Source organism: Amblyraja radiata, chromosome 3, assembly GCF_010909765.2.
Source record: "Amblyraja radiata isolate CabotCenter1 chromosome 3, sAmbRad1.1.pri, whole genome shotgun sequence".
Lineage (NCBI taxonomy): Eukaryota > Metazoa > Chordata > Chondrichthyes > Rajiformes > Rajidae > Amblyraja > Amblyraja radiata.
This window is the reverse complement of record NC_045958.1, coordinates 111,547,040-111,560,599: the sequence shown is the minus strand read 5'-3', so window position 1 is coordinate 111,560,599 and position 13,560 is coordinate 111,547,040. Positions and strand designations below refer to the sequence as shown.

Genomic DNA, 13,560 nt, shown 5'->3' with positions numbered 1-13,560 from the left:
CTTATTGTCTTAGCCCACCCAAGTTCCCCCCAATAGTCCACACTAAATCCAGCCTACAATAAACTACTGTTACCCCAGCTCACATCTCCTTCCTCTAGGAGGAAGGAGAAACTCCGCGGGTGCAGCAGCATCTATGGAGCGAAGGAAATAGGCAATGTTTCGGGCCGTAACCCTTCTTCAGACTCACAGCCTCATATTATCAAGAGCTTGCTTACGTAAGTCAGTATGAGTAGCTGCTAGTTACTGCAATGTCCTGCAGACCGATGCTGTAAATGGACTTTAATAAACATGTGTTGTATCTTGATGTGTGTCCGACTCGACTCATTACAGAAGTGAATCAGACAGTGCCCTAACCAATGGAAGGACCGTTCAGAAGCCTGATAACAGAGGGGAAGTAGCTGTTCCTAAATGTGGTGGTGTGCACTTTCAAGCTTCTGTATCTTCTGCTCGACAGGAGCGGGGCGAAGGAGATGATACAAATCTTTGATTATGTTGGCTGCTCTTCCATAGTGTAGATGGAGTTAATGATGAGTTTTTAGGTTTGTTTGATGGACTGGGCTACATTCACAATTTTCAGCAATTTCAATTTGATTTGGTCAGCGCTGCTCGCAAACCAAGCTATGATGCGACAGTGTGCTTGCTATGGTGCATCTGCAGGAGTTTGTAAGAATCATTGGCGACACATCACATTTCTGAGGAAGTAGAGGCATTGTGTATCTTGTTTAAGAAGGAACTGCAGATGCTGGAAAATCGAAGGTACCAATCATGCACAAACAAATTAAGTACTTAAATGAAGTCTGAAGAAGGGTTCCAACACGAAACATCACCTAGCCCTTTTCTCCAGAGATGCTGCCTGACCCGCTGAGTTACTCCAGCACTTTGTGTCTATCTTAAACACTTTTCGTTTACTTTGGTATTGTGAGCACGCGAACTCATTCACATCAATGCCATGATCTCTCCTGCTGGATAAGACGTACCCAGTGCGGTTCTGAATCAATTTCAAGCTCCTCTTTGTTTACAAAGCCCTTAACGGGCTTGCCTCCACCTACAATAAAAATCTGCTTACCCACCACACCACCTCCAGGTCCCTCAGATCGGCCGACCTGGGGTTACTGACCATCCTGCGGTCTAGGCATAAGCTCAGGGGCGACCGCGCTTTTGCGGTTGCAGCTCCTAGACTGTGGAACAGCATCCCTCTTCCCATCAGAACTACCCCTTCATCGACTCTTTTAGGTCGAGACTTAAAACTCATCTTTACTCTCAAGCCTTTCTTGAGGTCCTCTGAGGGAGCGCTGTATGCATGTATTTATGTATGTGTTGTTGATCTATGTACCACTGTTTGTAGCATGTTAGTACCTGCACCAATGTAAAGCACTTTGGTCAACGAGAGTTGTTTTTAAATGTGCTATAGAAATAAAATTGACTTACATGTACAAGTGAGTTTATTGTCATTTGTCCCTGAAGTGACAATGAAATTCTTTCTTTGCTTCAGCACAACAGAACATAGTAGACTTGACTTGACTACTCAATTGTCTTGGACATGAGTTGGTGTGGGCTTTAGGACCCAGGAGGAAAAAGGAAGTCCTTATTGGCGAGTGACATTGCTATTTAAAGATTACCCTGAGTCAGGGAAGCTGGGACCCGTCATGACCGGGCTGCGAGGCGAGGCTCCCTGTTGAAGTGGCGGCGTGACTGAGAGGGGAAGGAGGCGAACATGGAAAGCCTGGGAGCCTGCACCTCTGCACAAGCCGATGCCCTGAGGGCAGAAATGTCTTCGTTCGAGGAGGAAGTGTGTGAAGTGGATGCTGAGGAGGAGGAAGAACTTGGAGAAAGGTGACACAAAGGCAATTGGGAAGAGGGGAGGGTAGGGAGGGTAACAACTTTAACCGCGGGACGTTGTTCAGACTAAAAGCTGTCAGAGTTATAGCGGGCCCTGTGCAATCATTCACTGGGGCCACTGATCAAATGTGATTCTGGGGAGCTCCAAATCGGTTTCGCCCGCAGTTGAGTTTGGCAGTGGCGGTGTTTGCAGTGCGGGCTATTTAAAGTGACTCGGACACCAGATACCATCCACTCCCTCTGCCCCTCCTACCCGCTGTCTGCTGAAACCAAAATAATTTTGCATGAAATTGAATGTCTGTCGCATGGCCGTGTTTCCCAGGCAAGAATATGATTGAAAATATTACCACCCCTTCCTGTGGTCATTTATCTTTCTGGTGGGTAGTTGAATTAGCCGAAGGACAAGGTTAATAGAAGGATCTCTCAGTGACAAGCTGAACATCAACTGGCCGTATGATGCTTTAGATGTCTTTGTTCAAGGCTCTCTCAAATGGATATTTGTTGTATTTAGGATCAAAGTTGTAATTTATACTAGTTTGGTTTAGTTCATTGTCACATGTACTGAGGTACAGTGAAAAGCTGTTTAAGAAGGAACTGCAGATGCTGGAAAATCGAAGGTAGACAAAAATGCTGGAGAAACTCAGCTGGTGCAACAGCATCTATGGAGCGAAGGAAATAGGCAACGTTTCGGGCCGAAACCCTTCTTCAAACCGTGAAAAGTGAAAAGCTTTTGGTGCATGCTAACCGGTCAGCGGGAAGACAATACATGATTACAATCTTGCCATTCACAGTGGACAGATACAGGATAATGGGAATAACATGAATAATGGTCAGTGCAAGATAGTAAAGTCCAATCAAAGATAGTCCGGGGGTCTCCGATGAGGTAAATAGTAATTCAGGGCTGTTCTCTGGTTGGGGTAGGATGGGTCAGTTGCCTGATAACAGCCGAAAAGAAACTGTCCCTGAATCTGGAGGTGTGTGTTTTCACACTTCTGTACCTTTTGCCTGATGGGAGAGGGGAGAAGAGGGAGTGGCCGGGATGCGACTCGTCCTTGATTCTGCTGGTAGCCTAGCCGAGGCAGCGTGATGTATAAATGGGCGAGGTACAAATGGAGTCAATGGAAGGGAATACTTTTAATTCAGAGCTACTTTTCATGATTTTACATTAAAATTATTATGGGGGGGGGGGGGGGGGGAGTGGAAATGGGGGTAGGGGAATGGGACGTAAGACCAATAAGATGGATACCAACGGTTATAGTCAAACGGCTTGGAAACAGGTCCTTTGGCCCATCTATACTAACCCCACCTGCCTGCATTTGGCCCAGATCCCTCTAAATCTGTCCTAGCCATGTACCTGTCTGATTGCTTCATAAAGGTTGGGGTAGTCCCTGCCTCGACTACGTCCTCCGGCAGCTGGTTCCATGCACCCACCACCCTTTGTGTGGACAAGTTATAATCATTGAGATGTATAGTGTGGGAATGGACTCTTTGGCCCATCTTGTCCATGCCGACCAAGTTGGCAGATTGGGCTAGACCCATTTATCTGTACTTGGCCCATAGCTCTCTAAACCCGACCCATCCACATATCCTATAACAAGAAACTGCAGGTTTATACCAAGACAGACACAAAGTGCTGGAGTAACTCAGCAGGTCGGGCGGCAACGTCTCCGGAGAACATGGATAGGTGACATTTCGGGTTGGAAGTCATCTTCTGAAGAAGGGTCCTGACCCGAAACATCGCCTGTCCATGTTAGACAATAGACAATAGGTGCAGGAGGAGGCCATTCGGCCCTTCGGCCCTTCAATGTGATCATGACTGATCATCCCCAATCAGTACCCCGTTTCTGCCTCCTCCCCATATCCCATGACTCCGCTATTTTTAAGAGCCCTATCTAGCTCTCTTTTGAAAGCAACAGAAAATTGGCTTCCACCACCCTCTGAGGCAAAGAATTCCACAGACTCACCACTCTCTGTGAGAAAAAGTGTTTCTTCGTCTCCATTCTAAATGGCTTGCTCCTTATTCTTAAACTGTGGCCCCTGGTTCTGGATTCCCCCAAAATCGGGAACATGTTTCCTGCCTCTGTCCAAGCCCTTAACAATCTTATATGTTTCAATGAGAATCCCTCTCATCCTTCTAAACTCCAGAGTGTACAAGCCCAGCTGCTCCATTCTCTCAGCATATGACAGTCCCGCCATCCCGGGAATTAACCTTGTAAACCTACGCTGCACTCCCTCAATAGCAAGAATGTCTTTCCTCAAATTAGGGGACCAAAACTGCACACAATACTCCAAGTGTGGTCTCACTAGGGCTCTGTACAACTGCAGAAGGACCTCTTTGCTCCTATATTCGATTCCTCTTGTTATAAAGGCTGACATGCATTTGCTTTCTTCACTGCCTGCTGTACCTGCATGCTTACTTTCATAGACTGTTGTACAAGGACCCCCAGATCCCGTTGTACTTCCCCTTTTCCCAACTTGACGCCATTTAGATGTTCTCCAGAGATGCTGCTGCCTGACCTGCTGAGTTACTCCAATAGTTTATCTATTTATCCATATACCTGGTTGAGAAATTATATTTAACAGTTGAATTTGAAAGCACTTGGAGCTCTGACCTTATGGAGTTTGGAAATATACCATATAACCATATAACAATGACTGCAAGGAAAACAGGCCATCTCGGCCCTTCAAGTCCATGCCGAACACTTATTTTCCCCTGGTCCCATCTACCTGCACTCAGACCATAACCCTCCATTCCTTTCCCGTCCATATACCTATCCAATTTATGTTTAAATGATAAAATCGAACCTGCCTCCACCACTTCAACTGGAAGCTCATTCCACACAGCTACCACTCTCTGAGTAAAGAAGTTCCCCCTCATGTTACCCCTAAACTTCTGTCCCTTAATTCTGAAGTCATGTCCTCTTGTTTGAATCTTCCCTACTCTCAATGGGAAAAGCTTATCCACGTCAACTCTGTCTATCCCTCTCATCATTTTAAAGATCTCTATCAAGTCCCCCCTTAACCTTCTGCGCTCCAAAGAATAAAGACCTAACTTGTTCAACCTTTCTCTGTAACTTAGTTGCTGAAACCCAGGCAACATTCTAGTAAATCTCCTCTGAACTCTCTCTATTTTTGTTGACATCCTTCCTATAATTAGGCGACCAAAATTGTACACCATACTCCAGAATTGGTCTCACCAATGCCTTGTACAATTTTAACATTACATCCCAACTTCTATACTCAATGCTCTGATTTATAAAGGCCAGCACACCAAAAGCTTTCTTTACCACCCTATCTACATGAGATTCCACCTTCAGGGAACTATGCACATTTATTCCTAGATCCCTCTGTTCAACTGCATTCCTCAATTCCCTACCATTTACCATGTACGTCCTAATTTGATTTGTCCTCCCAAGATGTAGCACCTCACACTTATCAGCATTAAACTCCATCTGCCATCTTTCAGCCCACTCTTCCAAATGGCCTAAATCTCTCTGTAGACTTTGAAAATCTACTTCATTATCCACAACACCACCTATCTTAGTATCATCTGCATACTTACTAATCCAAATAACCATACGGTAAAAACAGAAAGTATTTGCATCGATAAGGGAAAGACTGGGATGATGCATCGTCAGAATTCATTAGGTCGGGCATTTTCTGTTTACGTTTCTCTGCCACAAGGCCCTGCCAACGTCTGAACTGGATACTCAGCAGCCCTTGCATTGAATCTTGATATCAAGGTATCTGTGTACCAAGTGGTTCTTGCAGAAGGCACATCAAGTATAACTGGATCTCTGCGTTCCCCGCTACCGATGTCCACCAGCGCTCAATTTGCAAGTTATAGGAGTACAATTAGGCCCATCGAGTCTACTCCGCCATTCAATCATGGCTAATCTCTGCCTCCTAATCCCATTCTCCTGCCTTCTCCCCATAACGCTTGGCACCCGTTCTAATGAAGAACTTGTCTATCTCTGCCTTAAGAATGTCCAGTGACTTGGCCTCCACAGCCCTCTGTGGCAATGAGTTCCACAGGTTGTTTAAGAAGGAACTGCAGATGCTGGAAAATCGAAGGTACACAAAAATGCTGGAGAAACTCAGCGGGTGCAGCAGCATCTATGGAGCGAAGGAAATAGGCAAAGTTTCGGGCCGAAACCCTTCAGGGTTTCGGCCCGAAACGTTGCCTATTTCCTTCGCTCCATAGATGCTGCTGCACCCGCTGAGTTCCACAGGTTAACTACCCCCTGACGAGTGTTCAATGGTTCTCTATTATTATCCCATGTTACCAATGCACATTGACTTTCTTTTTTTGCATATAGTTCAGTACAATTATTATTATACATGAGTACAATCCCAGATTAAGTACAGAATGCATAGAAACAGCCCACTAAGTCCATATGCATTAGAGTCACCAGGTCTTGGCACTATTATGTGTGAATGTGTGTGAATGTGTGAGTGTGAGTGATTGGTGGTGGTCGGAGGGGCCGTAGGCGCAGATTGGCAGCCACGCTTCCGTCAGTCTGCCCCAGGGCAGCTGTGGCTACAGAAGTAGCTAACCACCACCGAGTGTGACTGAGGAGTGAATGAATAATGCGATGTAAAGCGCCTTGAGTATTAGAAAGGCGCTATATAAATCCCATCCATTATTATTATATTATTAGCAAAGGCCCAGCTGCTGCTGGCCATAAAGGCTCATTGCTGCCATCAGCTCCATCGGAATCGTCCAGCATACCATCATCCCTCTCCGCACCCGGCCACCTTCACCCTTTGTGCCCCGGGAGCACCCCCCGCAGCCAACCTTGAGGGCACGGAAGGTGAGACCCCCCCCCCCGGACCTTCTTACCGCCCACAGATATAGGCACAAAATGCTGGAGTAATTCAGTGGGACAGGTAACATAGAAACATAGAAAATAGGTGCAGGAGTAGGCCATTCGGCCCTTCGAGCCTGCACCGCGATTCATTGTGATCATGGCTGATCATCCAACTCAGTATCCTGTACCTGCCCTCTCCATACCCCCTGATCCCTTTAGCCACAAGGGCCACATTTAACTCCCTCTTAAATATAGCCAATGAACTGGCCTCAACTACCTTCTGTGGCAGAGAATTCCAGAGTACCACCTCTGGAGGAAAGGAAAAGGTGACGTTTTGGGCCGAGCCCCTTTCATCCGACTGACCGGCCCTGTGTTCAAATGTCCGTCGCTGACTTTCTGCCCCTTCCTCTCCAGTTCTCTGGTCCTCGGGCAAGAGCAATGACTGGTCTCGGTGGCTTCCCTCTCCAGGCGGGTTGTCGGTGCTGCGACGAGCCAGCCACGCCCGCAGCGGCCCACAGCCCGTATTACATCAACATTGAAGCAGTTGAATGACATTTGACCAGTTCTGTCTCATTCAGATGTCTTTTCATTTATCCACATTTTTAAAGCAAAGAAAACCAGGGAAAGACTACGGTAAATGTGATGGGCGGCTGTAACAAAAGCCACATACGCAAGGATGTTTCACAAAATAGAGCTATGTTGATCGCTACATATTTCAGATTTCCATTGGCCAATTATTGCTGGCTGACTACTTTAGTTTAGTTTAGAGATACAAGGCAGAACCACTGAGTCTGCGCTGACCAGCGATGCCCACACATTAACACTACCCTACACACACTTGGGGCAAATTACACTTACACCAAGCCAATTAACCTACAGACCTGTACGTCTTTGGAGTGTGGGAGGAAACCGAAGATCTCGGAGAAAACCCATGCAGGCCACGGGGAGAACGTACTGTACAAACTCCATGCAGACAGCACCCGTAGTCGGGATCGAACCCGGGTCTCTGGCGCTGCAAGCGCTGTGAGGCAACAACTCTACTGCTGCGCCACTACTTCATAACATTTTATTGCTTCCCCCAAAACATGCGTCACAGTGTATCTCCAGGCTGTAATATGTGTGATCTACGACTAAATCTGTCCCGGTTTCTGTTTTCAGGATAAATTCCCTTTAGTCTCGATTTTGATTATTGTTGAAAACTCTCTCTGACCCATACTGATCTTTTGTTGCAAATGAACCCACACCTGATATCCTACGTTACATGGGTCAGAGAATCGTGTCAAAAATAATTACAATCTTCAGCCAGCGCTTCATATGGGTGGGTATGGCTTTGATTCAGGACCCATCAGCGCACGGAACGTTTCAATGGTGACGTATTGCCTCCCTCTCAACTTTCATTCGAGGTCACGTATGCTTTTGGTGAATTCTTTCTTGCCATTTCACACGGCAGTAGTAAACAGTCTAAGTTTAGCAACAACTTAAAAGTCTATTGAACTTGAACCCTCCCTTTATCGTTTGCTTTAGGCTACCTTGGCTCGAAATGCAACAGTACAAGGAAGCCTAGATGTATCTTTTTGCTCAAGTTGCAGCAACATCTCTTTAGGGATGTCAGTTAAGGGAGGAACTGCAGATGCTGGTTTATACCGAAGATAGAGACTAAATTCTGGAGTAACCAGCGGGTCAGGCAGCATCATTGGAGGATCATCTCGGGTGGGAACTATCCTTCAGACTGAACGTTTGCAACCCGAAACGTCACCTGCACCTTTTTTTCCAGAAATACTGCCTGACACCCGCTGATTGTTCTACTCCAGCATTTCGTGTCTATCGTGTCAGTGCATGTATGTGTATATAGTCAGATTAGTTCATTATGATATACATCAGGGTGCAATGAAATTCCTTGTTCGCGTGAAGCTCATTCTATGCAGAATAAATGATCATGACAAATACAACAATAAAGACAATGATGAATGGAAAACAGCAGAATGGTGCAAAGATAATTGAATTTGGTAGAAGTAAAGGGGCTGTCCCAGATTTGTGTCATTTGCGTGCCATTTACGCGACATCATTTACGTGTCACGATGCACGATGTGACGCGCACCTGATGCACCCCCCCCCCCCCCCCCCCCCCAGGATTTGGGATTCACGAAACCTTTGCGCGCCACCGCGTGACTTGTAAATGACGCCCGAGTGGGACAGGCCCATTAGAGTACAAGGCAGCACGCACCTCTGGGAGGGAAGGGGGTGAAAAAGAGATGGTTGGTTGAGGGTGGCATAAAATGCTGTTAAACAGTGGGTCAGGCAGCATCTCTGGAGGAAAAGAGTAGGTGACGTTGAGAAGTGTGCCTCCTCAAAGCTGAGTGCCTGGACTTTTTAAAAAAATTTTGTCTAGTTAAATGTAGTGTTGATGTTTTTTAATACTGGTTTTAAATGTGTATATGTGGGGGGCGGGGGGAAAAGGGGGAAACTGTTTAAAATCTCTTCCCTGTACGGGAGACCCGACCTTTTCCTTATCGGGTCTCCGTTGTCGTTGGGGCCTAGCACCGTGGAGCGGCCTCCAGCCTGAACGACCCGGGGGCTCCAGTCACGGAGCCTGCGGAGCTGCGGACTTACCATCGTGGGGCTGGCCGGCATCGGAGCGTGGGGAGCGGTGGTGACTCGCTGCTGCGACTCGACTCCTGGGGCTCGGAGGCTCCAGCTGCAGGTCCGGTGGACTGGGACATCGGGAGCTCGCGGGTCCGGGGGGAGAGAGAGACCGCTTCCCGGAGCTCCCGCAACGAGACTTCTCCAGCCCGTGTCGCGGGGTTGGAACGACCCAGAGCGGGGCCGTACATCGCCCGGCGCGGCTTCATGGCCGTGGGACATTACAGCGCCTGCCGGGGGCTCCAACTTTGTGACTTTTAGACCGGGAGCGGGGCCGTAAATCGCCCGGCACGGCCTAAAATGGCCATGGGACTTAGCATCGCCCGCCTGGGGCTTCGACATCGGGAGAGTCATGGAGAACAGGGGAGAGAAAAGCCTTTGCCTTCCATCACAGTGGGTTCACTGTGATGGATGTTTGTGTAAATGGAATTGTGTGTATGTCTAGGAATTGTCTTTGTTTGTATGGCTGTGGAAACAGGCAATGATGGTCCAAATCTATACGGCTGAGGCTGAAATGACAATAAATTGTATTGTATTGTATTGTATTGTGAGCTCCTGCATCTTCTCCCAGAGAGGAAATGGAATGGCCAGGGTGGCATTAACGATATTTCCAACTGTCCCAGATACAATACACTGAAGATCTGTCCTGCGCCTATCAACGCCTCCACCTCTTTCAAAGATTGGGGCGGTTTGGTATGCTGACTAATACTCCCTTGAACCTCTCCAGCGTACAGTAGAGAGCATATAGACTGGTTGGATCACAGCCTGGTTTGGCATCTTGACTGTGCAGGAATAAAGAAGGTTACAAAGAATGGTGGACACTGTCTAGTCCATCACGGGTACTGATCATTGAAGGGATGTCTAGGAATCGCTGCCTCAAAAAGGCAGCCAGCATCATCAGAGACCCACACCACCCTGGTCCCTGGCCACGCTCTCATTTCATTCTTGCTATCGGGAAGGTCGTATAGGAGACTGAAAACTATTGCCCAGGTTCCGGAACATGACCGGAAGCAAGTGACAACATGACATACAGTGACAGTTAGGAATGACACATAAAACATTAAATATTAACAATAAAACATTGTCAATTAAACATGTGAATTAAATAAAATACCAGAGCAAAAGGAGACAACAGATTTTTGGTTATTGAGTAGAGCTACTACTCATGGAAAAAAAACTGTTTTTATGTCTGGCTGTGGCAGCTTTGACAGTCCGGAGTCGCCTTCCAGAGGGAAGTGATTCAAAGAGTTTGTGGCCAGGGTGAGAGGGGTCAGAGATGATCTTGCCCGCTCACTTCCTGGCCCTTGCAGTGTACAGTTCGTCAATGGAGGGAAGGTTGCAGCCAACAACCTTCTCAGCTGATCGGACGATTCGCTGCAGCCTCCAGGTTTCGTGCTTGGTGGCTGAGCCAAACCAGACCATGATGGAGAAGGTGAGGACAGACTCTACGATGGCCGTGTAGAATTGGACCATCATTGCCTGTGGCAGATTGTGCTTCCTCAGCTGCTGTAGGAAGCACATCCTCTGTTGTGCCTTTTTGACTGTGGAGTCGATGGTAGCCCCCCACTTAAGGTCCTTGGAGATGATGGTACCCAGGAACTTAAAATACTCCACAGATGTGACTGTGGTGTTGTTGATGGTGAGTGGGGTGAGGGGAGGGGGAGCTCTCCTAAAGTCTACAATCAATTCCACTGTCTTAAGAGCATTGAGCTCCAGGTTGTTGCGCTCAAAGATCCTATAGCATGCAAGACGTAGTACGGTCATGGGCAGATTCATGGGTAATTTTCGGCCCCTTTTCCGTAACCGGCTTCCATCTCCGCACCAAAGATCCCATAGGATAATAGTGCGGAGACGGAAGCCGGTTACGGAAACATCCTCGCAAAAATAAAAGTTATTTGGTAAAAATCTTCTCCTCATTTTCAGAATTTTAATTTATTAACACAAACTGTTCCCCTGCAACGTTGATTTCACTGCGAGTCGGGTCGGGTTACTGAAATGGATGAAAAAAAGGCCCACGTTCCGTTCCATTGCTCACCGCACGTCAGCCCATTGCATTTAGCAGGAGTGGTCTATCTTGCTCCGCTATAGGATCTTAGGTTGCGATAGTACCAGGACGCCAGCTGTATCACTTCCTGTCTCTAGGCAGATTCCTCCCCATCCTGGATCAGTCCAATCAGGGTTGTGTTGTCCGAAAACTTGAGAAGCTTGACAGAGGAGACTGTGGAGGTGCAGTCGTTGGTGTAGAGGAGAGGGGAGAGTACGCAGCCTTGCGGTGCTCCTATGCTGAGGGTCTGCGGGTCCGAGATGTGCTTTCCCAGCCTCACATGCTGCTTCCTGTCTGTCAGGATAATGGGTAACCTTTTCACACAAAGGGTGGTGAGTGTGTGGAACGAGCCACAGGAGGAGGTAGATGAGACGGGTACTACCGCAAAGTTTAAGAAACTTAAGAAGTTTAAGAAAATGTAGTACGTGGATAGGATAGGTTTAAAGATATGGGCCAAATGCAGGCAGGTGGGACTCGTGTAGACGGGGCATGTTGGTCGATGCGGGCAAGTTGTGTTGAAGAGTTTCCACACTGTGTGATTCTATGATATGACAATAAACTTATACTTGACGAGTTAAACGAGTATCTGAAATAAGACGAAAGGGCACATGCACTCTACAGCTGGTATTGAACTTGCTGAGGGGAGGTTTCTTGAGAACTAAGGGGATTACTGTTTTTAAATAGTATTCGTTTACAAAGAAACCAGGATACTGGGTGAAAGGCAAAATATTGCAGGTACTAGAAATCTGGAAAATAGAAAGTGTATCTTGCAGGCAAGGTTGTGACTGAGATCCTTTGCAAGAACTGGAACGTGTGCACAGGTGTGAAGCAAATGCGACTACTGGAGACTGTGCGGTCGCCACATGGTTGCCGGGGTGTCACCTGTATGGTCGTGAGTAGTCTCCTCAGTCGCCCAAAGAGTCGTAGCGTCTTTCAGGTCGCCGCTGGATTATCAACATGTTGAAACATTTTCGGAGACGGTCGGCGACAATGGGTTTGACGCCAATGAGCGTAGCTTGACTTCTCCTGGCGTAGGTGCTGTCGTAGTTGTCGCCAGGTTAACCTAGGTTGTAGTCAGGTGACATTACACACGTTATTTCATGTGGCGACCTTGGGTTTGAGCCAACTGAGCGTAGCTTGATGTAGGTGCTGTCGTAGGTTGTCGCCAGGAAGTCGTAGTGTGTCGCCAGGATGTCGTCAGTTGTCGACAGGTGACGTAGGTTGTCGCCAGTGCCGACTTCGGTGAATTTCAATGTGGTCGTTGCTGGCAGTCGCTTACAAAATTGCCTAAGTGGGACAGGCCCATTACAGTGCTTTCAGCCCCCGAGATGCAGGTTCGATCCCGACTACGGGTGCTGTCTGTACGGAGTTTGTATGTTCTCACCGTGACCGCGTGAGTCTGCTCCGACATCTTTGGTTTTCTTCCACACTGCGTACAGGATAGTGTTAGTGTGCGGGGATCGCTGGTCGGCGCGGACTCGGAGGGTCGGATGGCCTGTTTCGGTGCTGTATCTCTAAACTAAACTAAACAAAGAATTCTTATGGTCCTGTCCCACTTAGGCGACTGCAGGAGACTATGAAGTCGCCACATGTTCGCGGGTGGTTGCCGGGGAGTCGCCTTCATGGTCGTGAGGAGTTCCCACATTCTGGGAACTCGTCGCGGCCTCATTATGGACGCCGTGAATTTTTCAACATGTTGAAAATTTAGCGGCGACTAGAATGAAGCCGCCATGGAGAGCAGCGAGAACTCTCGTGCCGTATGTGGGTCACATGGAGGTCCTAATGGGTCGCCAGGAGGTCGAAGGTTCTCGTAGGTTCTTGTAGGTTGTAGCCGGTGCTGACCGGTTAATTTCATTGGCTCATTGGGGAAAGAAAAGGTAAGCAGTAGTTTTCAGAACCAAGGGTAACCGACTGATAATGTTAAATGTCTGCCGAGCTTCACAGCCGTGTATCTCTGGCTTCTTAAAAGTTGCCTCCTCTCCTTCATCCTCCCCCCTCCCCCTATAAAGGATTTACCATACACTGTGCTTTAGCCGTCTTAATTACAGCGCCAACCTTCCTGTTCATCGCGGTGTGTGTCTGTATCACCTTGGCTTTGCACCATGTGAATTTCAGACAGCTTGCCCTGTCCCCCACCTTTGCGATGTGTTTGTGTGTGTGTGTTCCACTCTGACAGTCGCCGTTCCAGTTGCCAGTTTTTCAGGCGACTGTGGGCAACTTGACAGT

At 47.7% G+C, this 13,560-nt stretch overlaps 1 protein-coding gene across 1 annotated transcript in view; it reads left to right on the top strand.

Annotated features, from left to right (window-relative positions):
* Nucleotides 1–1,582: 1,582 nt before the first annotated feature.
* cmya5 (cardiomyopathy associated 5) overlaps nucleotides 1,583–13,560 on the top strand; it is an 82,326-nt gene continuing 70,348 nt past the window's right edge. The window contains exon 1 of the mRNA XM_033018589.1: nucleotides 1,583–1,833. Within this exon, the coding sequence (XP_032874480.1) occupies nucleotides 1,715–1,833 (119 nt within the window). The 5' untranslated portion in view covers nucleotides 1,583–1,714. The remainder of the gene's footprint in view (nucleotides 1,834–13,560) is intronic.